This window comes from Hyalella azteca, unplaced genomic scaffold (assembly GCF_000764305.2).
Source record: "Hyalella azteca isolate HAZT.00-mixed unplaced genomic scaffold, Hazt_2.0.2 contig11222, whole genome shotgun sequence".
NCBI lineage: Eukaryota > Metazoa > Arthropoda > Malacostraca > Amphipoda > Hyalellidae > Hyalella > Hyalella azteca.
In genome coordinates, this window is record NW_025941227.1 from 1 (window position 1) to 25,008 (window position 25,008).

At 37.4% G+C, this 25,008-nt stretch overlaps 2 protein-coding genes across 3 annotated transcripts; one reads left to right on the forward strand and one right to left on the reverse strand.

Moving 5' to 3' along the window:
* Nucleotides 1-8,402: 8,402 nt before the first annotated feature.
* LOC108674410 (signal recognition particle receptor subunit alpha homolog) lies at nt 8,403-19,945 on the forward strand (the record flags this gene model as incomplete). Of its 2 annotated transcripts, XM_018162353.2 has the most annotated exon segments (13): nt 8,403-8,603; nt 8,796-9,006; nt 10,101-10,163; nt 10,688-10,887; nt 12,271-12,459; nt 12,866-13,000; nt 13,548-13,608; nt 15,276-15,439; nt 15,750-15,941; nt 16,481-16,645; nt 17,578-17,712; nt 18,367-18,549; nt 19,227-19,945. In XM_018162353.2, coding segments are annotated over 13 exon segments (2,025 nt in total), but the record flags the coding sequence as incomplete, so codon positions are not given.
* Nucleotides 19,946-20,212: 267 nt separating this feature from the next.
* LOC108674411 (ATP synthase lipid-binding protein, mitochondrial) lies at nt 20,213-23,216 on the reverse strand. Its single transcript, XM_018162355.2, has 3 exons — nt 23,068-23,216; nt 22,782-22,854; nt 20,213-20,885 (listed from the first exon to the last, which is right to left on the reverse strand). Exons 1-3 carry the CDS (start codon nt 23,196-23,198, stop codon nt 20,577-20,579), a joined length of 513 nt encoding a protein of 170 aa, XP_018017844.2. The 5' UTR covers nt 23,199-23,216; the 3' UTR covers nt 20,213-20,576.
* Nucleotides 23,217-25,008: the final 1,792 nt, after the last annotated feature.

Consider the following 25,008-nt stretch of genomic DNA (forward strand, 5'->3'; position numbering starts at 1 on the left):
CGTCGAACTACTGCCAAAACACTAGGTCTTGGCCATCTAGCGGGAAAATATTGAGATCCAAAGAGAGACAATGCATGCTACCCAGTGAGATCATCGAAAAATGTGTCAAATTTGACAGTTGACCTTGCTCTACCAAATAGTGAATAACTGTTTGTACCACTGTGCAGAGAGTGATCGAAGATTTAAAGACCTACAGCGACGCATTATCGGCAAAATTTTCGCCTTCAGAAGATCTTGTCGACACATTTAGATTTAAATTCTTGCATTTAATATATTTCTCAGTCTTCAGCCAACTATTTAGAGAAAAAGTAAAGTTTCCGGTATGGTGGATGGATTACGATGCAGCAAAGCTTGTCCGGAAATCAGTTGCAATGAGTTCCCGCAAAAAATGTAAACAACGTTTTTTCGATTGCGTAGTTTTGGTCACATTAGAGCGGTCAGACTGCTTTATTACTTGTTCAGTTGACACTTGCTGTACAATTGGACTGTTTTTAGGGTAAAATTAGTTATTTGGGGTAACATGTGCATGCAACCTTGTAATAAGTTTGTGGCTTGTAAATAGTTCGTCATTACTCAGCGTAAATGGCTTTTCATTAAAAATTACCCGGCGACGCATCTTTAAAATGGCCGGCGACGCTTTGGGCTTAAAAATCCATATATTGGCGACGCTGCATCCACCCTCTGCATAGTGATGTTTATATAGGTAGGAAGAATATTATGGTTTGACCACACTTGGGATGATGTATGTTTTCGGTGAATTTTCCCGCTCATTTTTACTTTTTTTAAGCTATTGCTGTGCACAGTTGGCGCAATGTAATGAAAATTGATTATCTTCGTGCACGTGTTCTCGCAATCCCGGCCATCTTTATTTTAGAAGAAATTTTCTCCAAAGTCATATGGCAACACTGAACACCGTCTGTTTATATTTCGTATGTATAACCATGGTTGACCCACGAGAAGTTCCGTCTTTCAGTTCAGCATTCTTGTTACGTCACGTAGATCGAGAACGTAAACAATCCTGTCATTCCCACGACGGATTGGTTGACTGGTTTCATCGCATTTCGGTGATTGGTTAATGCCCGTGACGTCACTGAGATCAGTGACGTCACAGGCAATCAACAAACTACATCCGCAAAAATGGGCTTCTGATGGGTCAACCTCATACTAGTTCAACCATGTGTATAACAGCCGCAGTTTACGATTACCGTATGTTCCGTATCCGACAAGGCGGACAACCGGAAGAGTCAGAAGTAACCCGGACATGTCTTACATTTTATTATTGTCAGTTCGACTCGCGTAGTCAATATACTCGCGTATATTGTCGACTAAAATAGTAGAACTATTTTAGCTTTCTAAAGTACGGCGCACGGCGCATTTTTTTACCAACGTAGTACGGCGCACCGCGCAGGTCGTTAAAATGACAAAATAAATTCCCGCACACCTGGCACATCTTCCTGACCATGGTGGTTTGAGACTTTTAAATATGTCTGTGAATATATTAGGAATCCTTTAAGTATACGTACTTGTATTTGCTGATTTCAAGTGGTAAATAAATTAATAGATAATTAAGTTGAGAAATGGATTTAGACACATGAAAACTAATTCCGTCACAACTTGAATTGGACACACACAGATCGTTCCAAGCTATGTACAAAAATTAAAATTTGCTTAATTAAGAGCTTAATAGTTGTTAATTAAAAGCGTAATAAAGTAGTGTTCAATTTTCATTAGTGTTCTAATTCAAAGCCATGTTGTATTCCAATACAGCTCACACAGCAAACGGAATTCGAACACGTGGATGATGGCATTTCGTATCAGTAAAATTTGAAGCGCGGATGGAATACGCCTCACCATGTGCCAAATATTGCCACACACAGTGTCCGAATATAGGGATTTGGTAGGTTTGCATTCTAAAGGCTTTTAAATAAATATGGCAACATTTTGTGACGTTTCATTGTTGCTGGTGTGTAGTACGGTGTTTTGCAAGTCACATAAAGCAAACAGTACTAGAGTAACGCATACGGTTATTTTTTATAGTTTTTCATTTCTCGATGTGTCCTTAATGTGTCGGAATATACGACGTTTACCCTAGGTTAGGGTAACGTGGTATATTCTGACACTTTAAGGACGTAGCAAAAAATGAATGGCTATAAAAAATACACCGTACATGCATCTCGAGTTCTGTTTGCTTTACGTCAATCTCAAAACACCGCACTATGCGCCAGCAGCAGTGAAATGTCACAAAATGTGCCATATTTATTTAAAAGCCTTTAGAATGCAAGCCTACCAAATCCATATATATCAACACTGTGTGTGACTAAACTTGGCATTTTGTGAGACTAATTCCGGCCGCGCTTCAAACTTTACTAATTCGTAATTCCGACACTATTGTGTTCAAATTCCGATTGCTGTGTGAGCTGTGTTGGAATTTGGAATACGACACACTGACACAGCTTGGAATTAGAACACTATTGAATATTGAACACTACTTAATTAGGCTTTAAATTAAGAGCTATTAAGCTTTCAATTAAGAAAATTTTAATTTTTGCACACAGCTTGGAACAAGCTCTGTGTGTCTAATTCCAAGCTGTGTTGGAATTAGTTTTCATGTGTCTAAAACTGTCTCTTGACTTAATCATCTATTAATTTTTTACCACTTGCAATCAGCAAATACAAGTATACTTGAAGGATTCCTAATAGATTTACAGACGTATTTAAAAGTCTCAAACCATAATATTCTTTCTACACAAACAGTTTATCAATATTTGGTAGAGCAAGGTCAACTATCAACTTTGACACATTTTTTGATGTTCTCACTTGGTGACAGGTGATGCGCACTGTCTCTCGTTGGATCTCAAGATTTTCCCGCCAGACGGCCCAGACCTAGTGTTTTGGCAATAGTTTGGCGCGCAAAAGTATGACGTCACTATTTCAACCATCAATGAACGCATGGAACTAAGAAAAAGCTTAATATAACGGAAAAAAGTCAAGAAGTGTCGGAATTACCCACGATGTCAGAATATACCTTGTTTACCCTATCCATTACTGTAGGCACATAGGATGATAGGATGTGCATAATGTAGGTACGGCCAGTGTGGAATTCCAGAGGGGTAATATATTAACTGGTAAACATAGAAAATTGAAAAGCATGACCTATAAATCTGGAAAGCCAGCATACTTCCACTTTTGGTCCATCATCATCACTGACAGTGACAAGTCTGCAAGTTGCCACAGCTGTTTCATTGAAAAAAAAGAGCTTACATCATCACAGTAACAAGGATCCAATCAACGCTTGAACATGTCCAACGTCACAGTCACATGAATCCAATCATTGCTAGAACGTGTGCAAGGTCACAGTCACAAGAATCAAATTAGCTGCAGAACCTGTGCAACGTCACAGCCACTGGACTCCAATCAGCATTAGAAAGCTAGAAAGGACCGTCCCAAATGCACACAATGTTAACGCACTAATGCTAATTCAATGCGTAATGCTACACTTCTTATTTCAAGTGCGTAATACAAGAATGTAGTTATGTCACTATTGATGGAAATTGCAAAGAATAACATCTTTACTATGTACATTCACTCACAAATACATGAAAAACTGCTGCTGATTCAATCCACAAATACAAAACTGACCACTGATGCAATAAGCTGAGATATGGAAACTCCTGTTGCAATCAGGAATACCAACCGAAAGAGAGACAATAACAAAGAAGCCAAGAAGGTAGCAGGGATACCAACCATCAATATACTCATGTGAAAAAATTATAGATACAAATTCTTCTATATTGCAAATTTATCAGTAACTTGACATTCAACAGAATGGTTCAATAACCTTTGTAAATGTTATCCATGAAGAATCGATCCTGTGCAACAGACAAGGTGGCGGGAATCTAATGATGGTTAGTGTTTAAGGTTTGAATGCTAAATTTTTTAGTACAGTACTATATTCTAATCTGTCAACTGAGTCGAGTGTCATGTTGTGCATTGCCTTTTCTTCGAGAAGTTTTGCCGATTGCCGATGAGTTTATCCTCAATTTGAAAGCTGATGTAAAGAATAGGTGCAATAAATGTTTTTATATTTAATTTGAAATCATTATGTTAAACCTAACCTCTGAGGACTCTCGATTGTCTCGCCTGCTACAGTGAGCGCCAGTTTACCAAGGCATCCCGGTAGCCGGGGTGTTAGGCAGACCATGAACCTGGTAGCCTGGATGTTATGCAATACAGCAAAAGTACAGTAAAATTAGACGTACTTTGAACGGCAAGAGTAAATAGTATTTTTTTCTGTAGATCCCTCTTGCTTATCTGTGAGTGATGTGCACAATTAACAATCTTGGGACTTTCACTGTGTTGCCTGAGGTAACGTTCATGCCAATTTCTGAGGCTGATTGGCAGCCTACAAACCTGTTTCTGGTTGCCTGGAATGTTTTTTTAAGGCAGAATGCTTTTTTTTTAAGTGAACCACTAATTTTAGAATTCCACCCTGTAGGTACCTATGTGCATAATGTTTATTTTTTATTTTATTTTATTTTTTATTTTATGATAAAATTTTTATATTACTTTGAAGACAAAAATATATAAAAATTACCATACAAGTATCAATGAAATATAAAGAAAAAAAATTAATAGAATTTTTATCTCCATCAGAGTTATTTCAGAAAGTAGACCATGAGGCCAAGAATAGGCCATTCCAATTTCCATTGCATTGTGGAATTCTGGATAAGTAATATATTCTCATGTTTATATAACAAATGGATCAAAAAGCCTTCCACATTACACCTTCCACTACAATGATCACTCATGACAATGAGATAATGAGAAAGTTCTGTGGTTCCAATATCGCGCAATCTCTGGGTTGACGAGAGATTAAATTCCCTAGTCACTTATACATAGGGTAAATGCACCATATTTCAACATCGTGGGTAGTTCCAATACTTCTCAACTTTTTCCTTTATATTAAGCTTTGTCTTAGTTCCACGCATGTGTAGATGGTTGAAATAGTGATGTCATACTATTGCGTGCCAGATTTACGCAAAACACTAGGTTTGGCGGGAAAATGTTGCGATACTCAAAGCAAAAGTCCATGTCACCCAGTGAGAACATCAAAAAACATATCAAAGTTGAAAGTTGACCTTGCTCTACCAAATGGTGATAAACTGTTTGTGTAGAAAGAATATTATGTTGTTTGTGTAGAAAGAATATTATGGTTTGAGACTTTTACATAAGTCTGTGAATGTATTAGGAATCCTTTAAGTATTTGCTGATTTTAAGTGGTATATTTTTTTATTTGCTATTTTTAGAAAATAATGCCTGATATTCCAGAAGAGCAGTATACCAGTATTATCACTCATATGTATTGAATAAGATTTTAAAATAGTTATTGGTATTAAAATTGAACTGAATTTCTAAGAAATCTGTTGTTTGCACTATGCCAAGATTTGTTGACTAGAATAATTGGCATTATATATTTGACAGTGAATCGAATGTTTCCTTAAAATTTTCTAATTCAGATTGTACTGCAGGCATTAATTTCAATGATGATTTGGTGACAACCTAAACAGCCTAAATCATTTGTAAATTTGATAACCTTGTCCAAAATAGAATTTAACATCAATGGCAAAATTTAAAAATTACTGTCAAATGGGGTAAAAAGGGATGGGCAGGGTAAAAAGGGACAGTCCTCCAACATTTTGTAGAAATGTTGTAGCAGCTAAACTAATTAAAATATTGCAAAATTAAAAATATTGGTGTAAAGTTCAACATTTTTACTATCTATGCAGCATAAAGCAAGTTGTGAAATCGTACATTTATTACCTCTAAAAAAATTTGTCGTATTGAAAAATCTTACTTATATATATAAAAGTTGCACACTGGTGTTGGCTTAAAAACGTAACTGACAGCATTTGCATATCTCATTTCAAGAAAAAATGGCGACCATTTCTGCAAAACGGGGTAATAAGGGACACCCCTAAAACTGCATTTACAGTAGAGCCTTGGTTAGCAAAGGCTCCAGTTAACAAAAAAATCTATTAACAACATAGAAATTTGATTACATTTACCTTGCTCAGTGAAAAAAAAATTCGCTCAAAAAATTACTGCATCAGTCATCGCAAAATTGTGCATAGAATGTCATAGATAGAATTGAGCACTGGGCAACAAAGAATGAAAAATAATAACCTAAACTATGATTTATTTCTCCAAAAAAATATGATGGTTGTCACTAAAATATTCCTTCCTATTTCAGGTATGTTTTTTACAATCTTTTTTGTTATAGTAAAATCACTTGACTTGATTAAAATTGTGCAAAATTACAAGCCATCCTGTAAGCTTAGAGACAGAAGAAATGCTACATGGCTGCTGATATTAAGCTTGCAGTGGACAAGGTTGTTGTTAATGCTCAATGGCATGTCCATGGATACGGTAATATCACATTAATAATACGGTAATTAATGAATATGGTAATATCATATCAATAAAGGGAAACCAAGTAAAAGTCACAGAAAATGTAATTTATATTACATTTACATCATCTACAATGAAAGAGGAGTACTTCAGAGCACTGTTAGTAATACATGAGTACACTCTACATGCTTCAAACGTTTTAAAATTTAGTTTTATCTCAAGTGTCTCTAATTACCCCATTTCCAGATTAATTCAGGAGCCTTTTATATTGCATCTAGCACCTTACAAATAGCATTTTGAATTTTTTTGGAGATGCCATACGATAGCCCTAGCAAAGACCTTTAAAATGAGCCCAAACTTGTTTATGAAATGTTTCATGGTAAGAAGTTATTAAGCAAAAATGCTCAAAACCGTCCCTTTTTACCCCGTTTGATAGTACCGTCAACTGGGGCTACTTGGGACAAGCAAGGCTACTCGGGACAGGCCTCCAACACGGCGTAAAACTGTTGTAGTAGCGAAACTAATTGGAATATTGCAAAACTAAAAATAGTGGCGTAAACGTCAACATTTTTCCTATCTATGTAGTATAAAGGAAGTCGAAAAATACTACATTTACTTGCTTTGAAAAATTCCGGAAAAAAATGGTGAAAAACTATATTTTGTAAAGTTGAAACTGCTAAGGTATGTAGCAAAAAAAATATTCGCCGTATTAAAAAATTTTACTTACGTAAAAGTTGACAGAAAACGTAATTGACAGAATTTGCCTATCTCATTCCAAAAAAAAATGACAGCCATTTCCGCACAGCGGGGCTACTCGGGACACCCCCCCGGGGCTATTCGGGACACCCCCAAAAACGCATTTACGGTAGAACCTCAGTTAGCAAAGGCTCCAATTATGAAAAAAATTGATTAGAAAAAAGAATATTGATCACATTTTCTTTGCTCAGCAAAAAAAAAATTCACTTATCGAAAAATTAGTGCATCATCGGTCATCACAAAATTGTGCATAGCATGTCATGTATAGAATTGTGCACCAGGCATCATAGAATGAAAAGTAATTGACCTAAACTATTATTTATTTCTCCAAAAGATGCGTTGGTTGTCACTGAAACATTCCTTTCTGTTTCAGGTATGTTTTTCACTATCTTTTTTATTATAGTAAATTCACTTAACCCAATTAAAATGATGTGAAATTACGAGCCATCCTGTAAGCTTACATATACAAAAAAAATGCTATAAGGCTGGTGATATGAAGCTTGCAGTGGACAAGGTTGTTGTAAATGCTCAATGGCATGTTCATGGATACGGTAATATCGCATCAATAATACAATAATTGCACATCAATAATACGGTAATTAATGTATATGGCAATATCAGATCAATAAAGGAAAAACAAGTAAAAATCACAGAAAATGTCATTTATTCTACCTCTACATCATCTACAATGAAAGAGGAGGACTTCAGAGTACTGTTAGTAATGGATGAGTATGCTCTGCAATTCTGCATGCTTCAAATGTTTTGAAATGAAGTTTTATTCCCATTGTCCCGAGTAGCCCCGATTGACGGGGCTACTCAGGACAATCTTTATTTTGCATCTGGCACCTTATGAATAGCATATGGAATTTTTTGACAATGCCATTTGATAGCCCTCGCAAAGAGCTATAAAATGAGCCTAAATTTGTTTATGAAATGTTTAATCGTAAGAAGTTATTAACAGTTATTAACAAAAAAATGATCAAATCTGTCCCGAGTAGCCCCGGTTGAGGGTACTGCTTATTATATGTACCTATATATATAGATACATACATCATGCGCTTTTGTTAACAGTAAGCTAGATAATTCCTTTCATGGGAATATTGTGGCTCTCAAATTGCAGAAAAGCATCTGCAAATGAATTAATGCATATTTTGTTTGAAAATCTACATGATCTGCCTATATCATTTTGCTTCTCACCTGTTTTATGTATCATGTCCTTAAGAAATTAATATTTTCAGGAGCGAAGTGGAGCAACAAGTGTCTACGGCCATGAGAACTATGCTCTCAAAGTCTTCATGGACAATGAGTTTGAGCTACTGTATGTGGTTATCTATCAGAAGATATTACAGCTCTCCTACATAGACAAGTTCTTGTCAGATATCCAGAGGAAGTTCAGAGAAATGTACCTCAATGATCTGAGGCTGAAAAATTACTTCAAGGTATGAATATATTATGACATGATTCATCTGTATATTTGAAATATTGCAATTTTCAAAGGAGTTGTTAAGAAACTGCAAGACAACCCATGATGCATTCAAGATTTTGTATGCAACAAAGATCTATGTTCATTCAACCTGATGCTATTCAAACATAATAAACATGTGGTTATATTTGTGTTCTATTTTTCTCAGAGCTTTGAATTCACTGCTGAGTACAATATGATCCTGCAAGCGGTGGAGGCGGAGAGTAAGCTGCTGCGGAGCCTTCCGCAGCGGCCACGGACATTCCAGGAGAGCAGCAAGTCTAAGAAGACCATTGATTCCATGGTGGAGCACAAGGGTCGGCTCTTCAGTCTTCAGCCAACAGCTGAAAATGTTAGCAAGAAAAAAAAGAAGAAGAAAGGTAATTATGATTTATCTTTTTTTGTGTAAGATTTATCCCTTGTTTTTCTTTTTAAATGATCTTTTTATTGCCACATAAGCTTTTATCTCTTTTTTTATTTCTACATATATTATTTATTTTGGCCTAACTAACTCCTGTCCTTGCAAATTTGGTATTTTGTTTAACATGATCATTATTTTGGTTCTAATGCTCTATTTATTGGGACTGGGATGCAATCTATCACATTACATGGTCCAAGTGTTGTGATACTTTCTTGCTTTTACTCATATTTCTCCTGCTTAGCTTCCTTGGGTATTTCAGTGTGTAGATTCTATTACTCTGTTATTGCCATTCCTGTCTCCCTGGTGGCGTTGTTAGTGGCCCTAGGTAATGCTGTGCAGGCAAAGTAATGCTTTGGTAATGCTGTGCAGGCAAGGTAATGCTATGCAGGCAAGGTAATGCTTTGGTAATGCTAAGTACATGCATTAGGTCTGAAAAGCCTAGCTAACCAATAATCCACATTCATGAGTCTGGAAAGAGAGGACACAGGTGAGTGGAAAGAATGCATGGTGCAGTGACATAGATAATGATACACAAGCCACACCACTACATTCCTCCCCACCAAGTGTCTTCCATAAAATGGAAACACTGAAATGTGAAAAACCCTTCCAGAACTCACTCCTGTGGTCCAATCACACAGGAGTGAGTTCACAATCACTGCAACTAAAAGGTGAGCACAACCACTGCAACTAAAAGGTGAGCACAACCACTGCAACTAACAGGTGAACACAATCACTGCAACTAACAGGTGAGCACAATCACTGCAACTAAAAGGTGAGCACAACCACTGCAACTAAAAGGTGAGCACAACCACTGCAATTAACAGGTGAGCACAATCACTGTAACTAACAGGTGAGCACAATCACTGCAACTAACAGGTGAGCACAATCTCTGTAACTAACAGGTGAGCACAATCTCTCTTATACACATCTAGATGTGTATAAGAGACAGGTAATGCTGTGCAGGCAAGGTAATGCTTTGGTAATGCTGTGCAGGCAAGGTAATGCTTTGGTAATGCTATGCAGGCAAGGTAATGCTTTGGTAATGCTGTGCAGGCAAGGGTGACAAGCTGGCTATCAAACAAGAGTGCAATAACAACAATAATACTGCAAACACCGGTGAGCAAACTACATCTGTTCCTCCTACAATAAGTGCTGCTATCAACCAGTCACTGTTGTTAATCTCTTCCACTTGGGTCTGGATATCTGTCACATATGATAACCTCACTCATGTTCTGACACTTTAGGTTTGGATATAACCATAGATTTATATACTGTAATGACTACCTACCAGTCCAATTTCTTGAATGCTATCCATTGTTCTTGATTCATTTTTATTGACATTATTTCTGAAACTACTCATGGATTTTCATTTTTGATCATTTGCTGTTTTCTCTTACACTGACACTACAAAAGTAACTCAAATCAATTCCTTGTTATGAAACAATATTCATTTCTCTTGCAGATTGGGAGCATGATTTATGATCATTAAATTAGTGCAGGTCTTCAAATTGGTGCAGTTATGTACTACTGAGCAAGTAATTAATTGTTTACTGAATGGAAAATGGAAACTTTTTTGTATTATTGATTGATGATTATTATATATGATTTTGTATAGTAGTACCCAATTTTTCATCATACAGGCAAGGGATCTCAAATGCAGCTGCAGAATGATAATGAAGAGGATGATGAGGGTAATGATGATGATGAGGATGATGACGACGAAAAAATTGACACGCAGCAGTTGCCAGATGACAGCGGAGAAGAGCAGCAGTCTCAGCCTCCAGAGCTAACTGCCATCTCAGACACTCAGGATTCTGACCGACGTGACAGTGGTGGCGAGGTGGGGCATTGCTGCTTTTTATTCTAATTTCCTCCTTATCTGCATACAGGCTATATTAAAATTTATGTACCAACCCATCATTTGAGTGTTGAGTGCAATCTATGTATATATTTTTAGGCTATGAAGGCATGTCAATACAAACTGATCCTGTGATGTCATTATTGACGCATGTTTTAAAGCCTTCCTTAACACTTTGACTCCGAAGTGGTACATGTGCGTACCATGAAATGTATTTCTCCAGGACGTAGTGGTACATAATTATGGTTGCCTAAAATCCGCCAAATCCAAGAACAAAAAATATAACTCAGTACTCACTGCAGTGAGTGACAGAGAGCGCATTTTCTCGTCGACGAAAACTCAAGGTCACGGACGGACAGACAGACAGACGGACATGGCGAGCACAATAGTGCATTTTTTCCATAAATGAGAAAATGCGCTAAAAAGGCCAAAAAAGGCCGATAACTCAATATATACTAGTTTATTTGTAGGTTCTGCTATAAAAATTCCATTTATTTTCTTTTTGCAGTATTTAAAATTTAATTAGGAAGTACCCCTAACATAAATTTTAGCCGGCCACGCAATTGAGAAAAACTAAATCACGGAATTTGTCCGAGAAAAATGACCGTCTGGCAACCCTGTTTGAAAGAAGTACAAAAAATATACGTTTAAAAATTACTACTTTTTAAAGACAAGACTTCTTAAGAATCCAGTGTCTCCAATGTTAAAGATATATAATGAATTTCTCATTTCATTTTCGAATATTGAAAAAATTAATTTTTCAATTTTTTATATACTGTATACAAATTTTTTTCTCAAAATTATTTATTCTGACAATTGATTCAAGCGTTGCCTCCGACTTCACACAAGTGTGCAAAATTTCAAATCAATTGGACAGGTAAAAGTGTGTCAAACATCAGTTGTAAGATTTGTAGCTGACAAAATTATTTTTTAAAATTTGTTAATATTAAATTTTTTTTAAATAACTTATTTTGTCATTTGGTTCATGCATTGTCTCCAACTTTATGCAAGTGCGCAAAATTTCAGATCGAAAGAATAAGTAGAAGTGTGTTAAATTTTTATAAGATTTGTAGCAGACAGACAAACAGACAAACAAGAAGTGAAGTTAAAGACAAGTGTTGTAAAAATGAAATAAAGTACAAGATTAAGCAATCGGAGTCAAAGTGTCAATGTAAAATTTTCTCCAATGTTTAATTTGGGCAATGATCACTGAGTTACATGAGAGTATATATATCTCTATTATTTATATGTTACCACCGACAAAACTAGCTAGCTTAACCATTTGCGTAAATGCCTTTAAAAGAAGATATGCTTTTATTATTTTTATTTTTTTTTACATCATTTAAATTTAAATGCAATTTGCAGAATGGAAGTAGTTCAGATGGCCAGGCTGCAGAGGAGGCAGAGAGCAATGGACAAGCTGTTGTTGGCAACGGCAATGCTGGTGTCATGGAATTGGGCTCAGATGCCATCCTGCGTAACCGGCAGATGCTCTTCCAGGGCAAGCTTGTCATGAAGAAAAAGGCCAACAAGCAAAACAAGCAACCCAAGAAGGTGAATAATTTCAATCATTTACTTAGCCAATTTATAATTTTTTAAACGAGCATTTAGTTCTATGTGTGTTTAGTCAATTTTATATATAATAATCAATAAAACCATATTAGTTGAACTTCAGGGTTTCTGTATTAGTTGACTAATTTTTTTTTTTAGAGGTTTTCATATATTTTGCCATGAAAAAACTTATATAATTTATCGTGGTAGCAAATTTTATTTTTCATTTCATCTCCTTTGCTTCTTTGTCCTTCCCAGTGCTCCTTCGAGGCCAAAATGGTTAGGTTGCTTTGATTTGTTGATAAGTTGATCATTTTCTCAATGTGTATGGGAGATTTATTTTATTTTCTCTATATGTATGGCTGATTTTTCTTGCTTTAATTGCACATTAATTGTTGTGTGAATGAAGGGTAAAGAGGCGCGAGTGTGGGATCTCGCCAACACGGACAGCTCCTCGCTGGACTACTCCCGCAAGGGCGGGGACAACAGCGCCCCTAGCAGCCTCTCAGGCCCCCGTCCTGACTACCTCCCGGACTCTGGGCAGGTCTGCTGCTCTTACTAAACGTTTAATATGTTCATACATTAAACTTTTGATATTTATTACTAAACCAATGCAAATGAGTCCATCCTTTAATGCCACTGGTAAGGTTTGCAATAGGTGTGAATTCTTTAGGTACCTACAGCTATAACAAATTGTTAACAATACAGAAATAAATTTTGTACTGAAGAGTTTAATATTCAAAGACCATCGTGGCGTCTATAAACTGCTAAATAGAAAGTTATGAATGAAGTAATAATTGAAAATAATACCTGCTTTTGCCACGTTGTAGTGTGCGCAGGTTGTTTTAGCCACTGAAAATGTTTAGCAACAGATCAAAGTAGGCTGTAGCTTACTGCAATTTTTATATATTTAATGACAGTTGTTTCATGTTTTTTTTCTAAACTTATGAGGGATAAAAAACTGAATTTTTTCTAAACTTTTTCTAAACTTATGAGAGATAAAAGGCCTAGATTGAAAAGAAATTGTAAAATTGGCACTTGTGTGCAACCGTGTAGGTAGGAACCGTGTTAGTATCTTTTATGGTGTGCAGATCGGCACGCTGGCGGGCAGTCTCCGGAATATGGACGTCCCAGCGGAGACGAAGAAAACAGGTGAGCACAATCACTGCAACTAACAGGTGAGCGCAATCACTGCAACCAACAGGTGAGCACAATCACTGCAACTAACAGGTGAGCACAATCACTGCAACTAACAGGTGAGCACAATCACTACAACTAACAGGTGAGCACAATCACTGTGTAAGGGGGCGACGGTCCCGGTACGTTTAATATTGATATTAAAGAGGTTCACAGTATGGCCCTGGATACTACGGGCAGGGTAGGTTACTAAAACCACCCGGCGCTGCCAAGGAAGATATATTAGGAGATGCTAGCACCGCTGATAACACAGATGCTGATATGCACTGCAGCACAGGATGCGATGGGGTTAGTAAGGTTAGGATGATACAAAAATATATGAAATAGTTTTGGCTAATGACGCACAGTTCAACCACAAATTGGCTAATCCTAGATTCAATTATTCAGCTATTTGAGCGGTCCAAAACGTATAACACAATCAACAGTACGCCTCCCTAAGACATAACCACTAAAGTGTTCAAGGTAAGTCAATACACTCAATGGGGTTTGTCGTCATGTGCAAGTAAAATAATTGATTTAAAACACCATTGGTACGCGACAACTGACCACACACCCTGATGCGGACAAGGAAATCAGCCTTTCACTCACAGGCTAAAATTTGGGTGTTTACTTGGCTATTGGGTAAAACACGCACATACCGTGCCAGATAAAATGGATGCCTTAAAATCACTGTTGCTTTGTAAAACTAGCTTTCACTCCGTAGGTTGCGCACAAACTAACAGGTGAGCACAATCTCTGTAACTAACAGGTGAGCACAATCACTGCAACTAACAGGTGAGCACAATCACTGTAACTAACAGGTGAGAGCAATTCACCTATAAGAGGACGGTGTAGACCAGTGGTTCCCAAAGTGGGCGATATCGCCTCCCTGGGGGCGGTGGAATGATCATTTTGGGGCCTCTGGAAAGATATGTGTTTAACCTTTCTCTTTCAAAATTGCAGCTTTCTCAATATGAAGAAAGAGGCGTTTGTTTTTATATGTGTCTGTCAGCGGGGAGGGGGGGGGTAGATATTCACTGGGGAGCCAAGAGGGCACCGGCCCGAAAAAGTCTGGGAACCACTGGTGTAGACTAAAAGAGCGCTGAATTTGGGAGCATTTGACAATTGATAAAATCGGTTTCATATTTACTATCTCAATTATGGTTGAGGACTTGAGGTATCTTACAAACCGATATGAACGGTCATTGTCCATGAAAAGAATGGACATATTTATCTAAGATTCTTGTTACTTTAATATTAATAATGCTGTGTTATGAGGTATGCGGAAAGTTAGTTAATGTGAAGTCAAGTGCTTGAGGTGCGTACATGTTTGTACATGCCTGCATGCATGATATTTCATATTTGAAGATACCTAGCTTAGTTATTGATTGTGGCTATTGTTGGGATCGTAAAATAATGAAGCCCTTGCTAGCTGCGCAACAAAAATGTGCAGCTAACATTGCCTTGCACTGTATGAATTTAGTTGCTTGATAACTCAATGATAATGTTGCTAGCTATGTCTATGTAGGTCGGTACACGATGTGTATGGTATCAGACGCCATCACGACTAAAGTTATTCAACTGATGATGCAGTCTTTATAATATTTTACCAAGTAATTTCAACGAGATTTCCTCGTGTTCAGGCCTGTTCTCGCTGTTCCAATCCCTGGTGAGCGGCAAGACGCTGGACGCGAGCGACGTGGCGCCGGTGCTGGAGAAGTTCCGCGACTTGCTCATCGCCAAGAACGTTGCTGCTGAGATCGCCTCCAAGCTCTGCTCGAGCGTTGAGACCAAGCTCATTGGCAAGGTAAGTCTCCGATGCTTGCATGGAAAGCATCATCTTGAATTGGCGACAGTAAAATAGATATGATGACATGCAGAAATCAATGTGTAATTTATATCATGAAGAACTTAATCATGAGCTTTTTGATATCATGAAGAACTCATGAAATTAGTTTATTCAATGACCGCTTTCTAAACGAGTACTTTTTTCTTGAATTATATCAAGAGCTCTAATGTATGAAACCACATATCTCCATAGCATTTTAAATAGTGCATGTGTCTTGATAATGGTCTTTATATAATATAATCTTGATAACAGTATTAATGTGCTTCAGCACGTGGGGAGCTTTGAAGGCGTGACGTCAGTGGTGCGTGCGACGCTCACCGAGTCGCTCATGTTGCTGCTCACGCCCAAGCGTCGCCTCGACATCCTTAGGGACGTCAGGGAGGCGCAGCACAACCGTAAGCCCTACGCCATTACTTTCTGCGGCGTCAACGGCGTCGGAAAGTCTACCAATCTCGCCAAGGTCAGCCTTAATTTATCAAATGATACAGTTATATTGATTGGCATGGTGAACGCCCTTCTGTTCTGTTATTAATAACGAATGTATGGTGTTCCTGTAAAAATAGTGAATGTCTTTATGTTCTGTCATGAATGGTGAAAGCGAGCAGCATTGCAACGCAAAAAATTTTGAAGGGTGAACACGGAATTTGCATCTTTAACAAGGAATCGGCATTTTATATTTGTTTAAAATCGCAAAAAAGTGCACCATGTTGCTAGGATGATGCATCTGTCCGAAATATTTCCTTGCCTTTTTGTCCTTTCTTTGATTTTATTATTTCCATTGGTGGCTATTATAAATGTTAATTAAAATTTATGTCTACATTTATTCTATACGATCAAAATTTTCCAGAAATTTGGTTTTCTCCTCTAATGACGAACGACATGCAGCTTAGCCCTATTGTTAATTTTGTAAGTATGAAGTTTCCTTGCCTCTAAACCACTCGATAAATTTGATTTTTTTTAGATAAAATGATATTATTGTTAAAGGAATTGAACTTCCAGGTGAGCTTTTGGCTTATCGAGAACAACTTCCGCGTGCTGATCGCGGCGTGCGACACGTTCCGTGCTGGTGCCGTCGAGCAGCTGCGCACCCACGTGCACCACCTCAACGCCCTGCACCCTCCTGAGAAGCATGGCGGCAAGACAATGGTGCACCTCTACGAGCAGGTGCCTTAATTTACACTAAATGATAAGAATAGCAGCCAGTCTACTAAGACAACACTATAGGAACACAATGGGCATTAATTCCTGCAATTACGGGCAAATTTACGTATCAATCTTTTATAGGTGTGAAAGATTTATTCCTGCATTTGAATCCTGTAGCTCAAAATATATTGGGGCGCTTCTAGCTTGTATCTATGTCTATGATACTTCAGCCTCAGGATATAACCCGTTCAGGAACGAGTAACATATATAACCCCTTCTTTGCCAGGATATAACCCGTTAATAAAATTGTATTTTCAATGTCGGAAGCCTTGGACCTAGATAAATGGGAAGGGTTGGATTTAAAAATGTAAATAGACTTTTTTACTCTGTATTTCCCGAGCAGAAGCCACATGGAAGTTCTGTGCTAAATGTTGAAATGCGTCTTTGTTTATTAAACGTTCTTAAGTTTCCAAAAAATTGAATGGATTTATAATTATGAGAATCTCGAATGTTAGGGTTAATCTATCCCAAGCTACCTCAGGCTAACCTGGTAGTGAGTTGATATCTGTGCTCGAGTATTTATAATTAACACGGATCTAATATTGACGGCCAATGGTATCCCTAAAATCTGTGATATTGGTTGATGTTCATTCGTCTCGTCCCAATTTCTCAAGTTTTCTTAGCATTGTTCACACAATATTTCTGACAGAACTAGTAACTTCTACATTTCTGTTTCCTTACAGTTCAGATGAATGTCTATTTATTGTCATTTGTAACCGAATCAATGAAATTTGTAATACCTTATTGATAGTAATCCCTTTAATCGGCAATTAAAAAATTCATTTAGCTAATTCATTATTTCATTGAGCTAAGACGAGCCTCAGCTACTATCAAGGATGCGATGAATGTAAACATGTTGTTAATGGCATGCGATGTCTGTATTGTGACCACAGGGTTACGGGAAAGACGCTGCAGACATCGCGCGCATGGCAATCGACCACGCACGCAAGCACACGTTCGACGTGGTGCTCATCGACACGGCCGGTCGCATGCAGGACAACGAGCCGCTAATGCGCGCCCTGGCTAAGGTCTCTGCAACATACTACCGCTAGCTACCCGCTAACTACATTAGGTTTTGACCTCTGACACTTCCAACCGTTTGCTTCATGATTGTTAAACTATTGAGTCGCGCGGAAACTTCTTTAAATGGGATAATTCAGAGAGTAATAATTTAGTAACTGACAAATTGCGCTGGGTATCTTCAAATTTGATTTTACAGCAGCAAGTATTGTTGAACTAACGAATCCCCTTGAATGTCTTAAAATTTAACTATGTATAGCAGATAGAGTCGCAAACATAATAGGTGTAAATGTAAACCTTTCTGTTACATTTAGTTGTTAATGTAGTCTCCTTAGTATGAATGAATTATTTACAAGCTTTTCCTGGACATATATACATATTCTTTGGGATGTTTATTCAGTGCCTCATCTATTTAAAAAAAATGTATTAAAACGAGTGAAAAATTGAAGGAATTGGTATAGCATCACGTTATTTAATTCCAAATTATAATCAATGTTAAGAGATACGTTATCATTTATCATACACATCACATTTAAGATATAAAAGTTCATAAAATATAAAAACAATCATGAAGTTTTTATCGAACGTGGTCGTCAGATTACGATGAATAGATTCGAGTTTTATGATCACCAAATAAACCTCAGCTTCATTTTTTTGTACAGCTAATCCTTGTGAACGAGCCCGACCTGACGCTGTTCGTGGGCGAGGCGCTTGTTGGCAATGAAGCCGTCGACCAGCTCGTCAAGTTCAACAAGGCCCTCGCCAATCACTCGAATGCAACCAACGCCAACACCCACATGATAGATGGCATCCTCCTCACAAAGTTCGATACTATCGACGATAAGGTCAGACTTCTGCCCGTACTGACCCATAATACTTCTAACTCTGGTAGTTTCAATAAGCCTCTCTATATATGATTATGTTCAAGAACAATCAAACGATTCATGCTTCTTGTGTTAGAATATATTTTACAGAACTTCTATCTAATCGACAATTGGCTACTATTTAAATTCATTTTTATCTCGTTACTTAGTTAACTAAGCAACACCAAAATAAGCATGATCTATTCCAACTAGTGATGGGTCGTATAAGTTTTGCTTCACAACTTTCATTGGAATACGCAAGGATTTGTAGTAATGCTGACGAATTTAAACCGGTCACAGGCCGTCCTTACTTCAGTTCCTTTCGTATCACGTGCCATGCCAGTCACGCAGCGTTGCCAAATGGTAAATTTTCATATCACTTTTTATAAATCCAGTATGTTTAGCTGGCAATCTAGTATACTGGGCAAAAAAATGCATGCAACGCTGCATCCAAGTCCCGGTCAAAATATCTGTTACCAAGATTGTGGCTGGACCGTGCCTGGCATGACAGGTGCCATGAGCGGCTGTTGTGAACGCTCCATAGAAATGCATTAAAAGAATATTGGACTGGACCGTGCCCGGAAGTATGGTGTGAACCAAGCCTTATACAACATTAAATCGTCCCACTGATCCATGTAAAATATTTGCTCATTTCGCAGGTGGGCGCAGCGATTTCGATGACGTACATCACTGGACAGCCGATCGTGTTTGTGGGCACTGGCCAGACGTACGCCGACCTCAGGAACCTCGACGCCAAAGCAGTGGTTCACTTGCTCATGCAGTAATTGTGCTTCGGCCACACGCCTGAGACCATACACCCGTATTTGTCTGCAACGTCTCGGGAATAATCTCGATGATGAAATACATCAATCTCGTTTGAAAACTGAACTATCAATGAAAACAAAAATCCGTCACTATGTTGCCTTGGTTGATTCTAAACGTTTTGTCCTTTAGGGTACATTTCTTTACCTTTTCATATTTTCTAGTATCTAGCGAGGACCCTACACAGGTTCATATTTTAAATAATCATTTGACTGTTCAATACACACCATCAAGTTTGCTGTCTATCACTTTCGCTTAACATGATGGAGGTGTATTCATTGGCACTAATTATGACTATTCGTTTGCAGCAGTTAACTGTCTTGCTTCACAGGGGGAAATGCAATGCAAGTAATTACATTTTGTTGTTTGAATCAACCTTGTTCATCATGCATTTCACGCCTCTCGTAACACCTGGATTAGCCGTTAGCGTTGGAGTTGGTTTGAACTAAATCATTTTCCTGTTCGATCAAGAACTAGAAGAGATTCTTATATGCCTGATTACGGTTTACACATTTGTGCTTCGGCACGACTTTCGTAAAATATATCATAAATGCAACTACTGGTTTAATTCGAACTACTTTGTTATTGGAAACGTTCAACATATGGGGCTATTACGAGATCTTCAGAATGTGTGATGGCACAACCCTATACGCTCCTCGATCTTCGAGTTTCAACTTTCCTTGGCTAACCGCCTCCAACATCGTCCATTTTGTGTTCTTGGCCGCGAATTAATCGCGTCTGCCGGTCATAGGTCAAGTCCACTCAACGAGGTGTTGTAGCGTATTGAAACTTCTTATACCTCATGACAATAGAAACGTAGGAAGGGAAAAAATCGATTTTATTATAAATTATCCACCTATACACTGAATTCAGCGCAAAAACCGAGGATGAGAGGTGTTGACATTGACGTATGATGGAAGTATCAACTATATTGAACTGAATTTATATTTACAATAACCGGCTGTACGCTTGCACGAGAAGAACCTTCCACGATTGCTCACTCCAATTAAATGGACGTTTTTTTTTCCGTCTCAGCCCTGAGGAGCATCAGAAGAATTCTTCCATGGAAACGAGTATAATTGCTCTTTCATAAATCTCAAAATTCGAACATACATTTTTTCCAAGATTGGATGTTATGGCATGTTTGTCCCAGTGCAATGGCTTGGTGGGATCCCACAATTAACAGCCTAAAAAGCGAAGAGCAGCAAGAAAGCCATCATAAGACAGAAAAGACCCATAGCCTCAGACAGAGCAAAGCCAAGAATGGCGTAAGAGAAAAGCTGTTGTTTGAGAGAGGGGTTCCTGGCATAACCAATAATGAGGGAGCCGAAGACGGAGCCAATACCGGCACCAGAGCCAGCAGCACCGACCGTGGCAGCTCCAGCACCAATGAACTTGGCAGCGGAGTCGATATCCCGGGACACAGCGGAGGTCTGTAGGCTGCGTACCACCACTGGGGCCACAGACACAGGCCTCACAACGGCCTGGCTGCACAACTGCAAAGAGAATCGATCAACTAACAGCAAAAAAAAAAAAGGCAATATATTGTCTGAAACAACCTTATTTTACAAGCCCAACTGGTCACCAGAGCCTTGTTTCTGCTTTTCCATGCCGATGTTTTACCAACCTGCCAAGAGAAGCTAATTTTTAATGAAGATAACTACTATTGGCACCATCAAAATTAATAGATGAACATGGTTTTGGAAGATCCTATCATTGAAGACATGAAAATAAACATGAATTGAATGTTGAAAAAATGTGTGTTGTCATTTATAATAAACAAAACCCAAGGTAAGTTTACCAACTACAGCATCCAAGCAAGCAATCTATTAAACTTTAAATTCCATTATAAATTTTTTTTATCAAACTTTAATGCATTTTACCACAAGTATTATTATCAAAGTTTCAAGAAACTGTACAAGAGGGGGCAAATCAGAGCAACACAAAATTATGGTATGTATGAAATTGATAGAAAACATTTGTTCCTCCACTGTAAATATTAAATTGGTATAGACTAATATATAATCAACATCAAGCTAGGTAGCTTGCCAGATGTAAAAATATCAGCAAAATTCAAAAATAATAATGTAAGTTTTAAAGTTTTAGACCTAACTTCTCAATCTTGGGTCACTTCACAAACTTACAAACCTTATGCTGAATAGTAATGTAGGTGAAACTTGAAGGAATCTTGTACCCAGCAAGAAAGTATATAAATTAAAAAATTGCAGTCATTTTCATATGAAAGATCTAATAAATTAATGGAAGATCATGTATATAATTTTTATTTGAAGGCAGCACGCCAGCACATAGAGGCAAACCAAATATATTCTTGAATCAGTTTATTATCAGTTTCCTCATCTACAAGATTTAACCAATGTCTTGACAAGACATTGGTGCAGAGGGTGGTGCAGAATGCTGCAATCTTGTGCACAATAATGCTGATATCTATGATATTTGCCCCCTATGCATCAGCATGACCATTGACTAGGAAGTCCTAAATATAAAATAAGGAAGTATTGCTAGCTTAATTTGATACAATAAACAAAATAAATTTTCTTCATGAATTTCTCCTCCCCTTTTTTTCATCTCACCCTTAACATAAACTTTCACATCCTTCAAGCCCATTTTAATGTCACTTCTACCTGGCTTTGTCTCCCTTTCTCCTCCCTACTAACAAAACGAATATGTGATGCATGGCTGATAGCCTGACTCTGGAATGTCCTAGGTATTTCAGAGACACCACACCCCAAAAAGGCCCAAATCCCACAATGAAAAATTATAAAGATGCACTAGATAGGAATAGTTGCTAATTTTACAATAAAAACTGCCAAATCCTATTGAAATTGAAAAAAACTGATACTCAAGCACTGCACAAGCTAATCAAAGTATATATACATGACCTTCAAACTTAAAAAGGATCAATTCACAGCTGTTGCCAACTATTTGACACTAAATGGGGTCTTTGAGCCTTTTTTTATTTAGTTTGAGGAAAAAATGAATACAACATATCATTTCCTAACCACAAATTTCTGACTTGTCAAGTTGTCATATCATATGCCAAATCAAAAAGTGGGATGATCAATCTAATTAAAATTTGTCACAAACCTGAAAATGTGGTTTAGCTGCCGTCTTCGTTTTATCAATTATGAAACTTTTTTTTCTAACACACACGGCACACAGCGTAGAACTAGGGTGACAGATGAAGGACAATTGTATATCAGCTCGTGCTGGGACTAACAGGCAAAAAGCTAGAGGGCGTAATTTACGGTAACGGTAACCAGCCTAGCGGCTGTCTCAGTGTCTGCCTGGGCCGCTAAGTTACAAGGAAAAAGCGACCGGTTAAACTAAAATAGAAAACATTTAAAACAAAAAGTTGAATTGTTACAACTTACAGCAGCGTTGCGGCTAATAGGAAGAACAAGGCGAGCAGCGTACATGTTGGCAGTGAGTGCGGTGGTGGCAGACCTGCAAAGAATTCAGCCATCTTCAACTATCTGTCATGGCGCCGATGAAAGCCGGCACATAGGCTATTCCACAATCACAAATTTATAAGATTTAAAACATCAATAAATAAAACTACGCTGAAATAATTAGAACGATGACCTACGCAATAAATTGTCATACTTTTTAATTATAATTCCAGATACAAGTTTGATAAATTTGAAGAACAGCACTCACCAATTAGCTGAACGACACGTCCTGTCTGCGATGGATAGAACTGACGGTGTGCGCACAGCCGGCCGTAGAGACCTCGCGCACGTAAAATGTGAAAAGCCAAATATTTTAGAATCACCTGAATCTGAAGACATTAAAATTGAAGGCTCTGAATAAAATGAAAAATATTGGAAGCAATACAAAATTTTCAATATTCATAATGATTTAATTGATTATTAATTTAATTGTATTGAGGTTAAATTATCAATAATTTATAACCTAAACAAATTTTCTGCTCGATATATTGCTTGAATTAGCAGCTTATTAGATTTGAGATACAGTGCCAAACTTTAACCAAAATAATAATCAATTACTTGAGAATGAAAATTTTTTGTGACATTTGACACGAAGTTATCACATCGGCAGATGGTTCGGCAGATCGGCTCGTCTCATTGTTGTCATTGGTGTTCGGATTTCAACCAAGTCGTAAACACACGCAGCTGATGTTGCCCAACGTGAAATTTCAGCTGTTTAAGCCGATATGTGAAATCGGCGTACCGTATGATTAACACATACAAGATTAATGATGCTGTTTTATACCTTTCTTGTTTCAGTAACTATTTTACGATCATCATATGTATTCGCAGCAACTGCCAAGAGCGCGCAGGATGAAACTGTTCATTGCAACTTGGAAGATACTTTCTGCCTTCCACATTCACCGCGAGTAAATTGTTCATTTCTGTGAGTAAATTGATTCAATTCTGTGATATTCACTCTGCGAAGCTCTATATTATATACTACCTATAAAATACTCGCTACCTTTTATAGGCTTTTAACCTATTAACAATTACCATGTATGCCATGGCCAGCAGTCCAGCACACTGTTTCTGTTTTTAGGATGTTGACATGTAAAACTGAATGTTTTTGGATTATAGATTTGTAATTTTAGTGAATACCTATCACAAATAATTCAATGTTTGAATCTTTTTTGACCCTTTTTATGCTACTAAAAGTTTCTTATGCAGTGTACCTAAATTGTGATTGACCAATCTAAAAGTCTTGACAGGAGTTATTGGACTAATTGGAGTACCTATGTATACTGTATAGCACAATTCCAAGGAGGAAAATTACAATCCAACCTGTTACCTACATGCAATGACATGCCACATAGATAGTAAAGACTAAAGTACAAAATTTAGACCATAAATTGAAGCAGAACTAGCCTGCTAGTATGGAAAAAATCTACTCTTTGTAGGTATGTGCACAAAAATAATTTTTTCCTTTGATCGTAATGAAAATTACACCACTGAAAAGAGAAAAAAAATTAGAAAAATATCATATAAGTATGAGTGAAGTAAGTCGAAAAATGAAAAAGATATGAATTTTTTCCTATTTTCAATTTCACCCCAAAAATGGACCAACTTCTGTCACTTATTTTGGAAAAACTATCATTTGTAGGTTTCCTATGAGCCAATTTCAGAGTTTTTAGTACCATTGGAAAGCTCATGTTGTAGGCTATCTATTCTAACTAGAATAAAACATTTTGGTTGAGACTTTGAGTCTTTGAATGACTGCAGGTGGGTGGGGGAAATGGGTGCAACTGCTAGATATGAATGCTATAACTTAACTTAAAGGCAGAATTGGATGGAATAAATTTCAGTTTCATGGCCTTGGCCTCATAATTGAGCTTAGAAATATGAAATTGAATAGAATACACAAATAAAATTTACTAGTAATAATAATATTATTAATTTTTAATAATATTAATTCTTAACTAATTATAATAAATATTAGTGAATATTGATTTTAATAATAATATTAAATATGATCATCATCCTCATGTCACGTCTCATCTCGTCTCGTACCTCGTCTCATCTTGTCTCGTGCCTCGTCTCATCTTGTCTCATGCCTCGTCTCATCTCGTCTCGTGCCTCGTCTCATCTCGTCTCGTGCCTCGTCTCATCT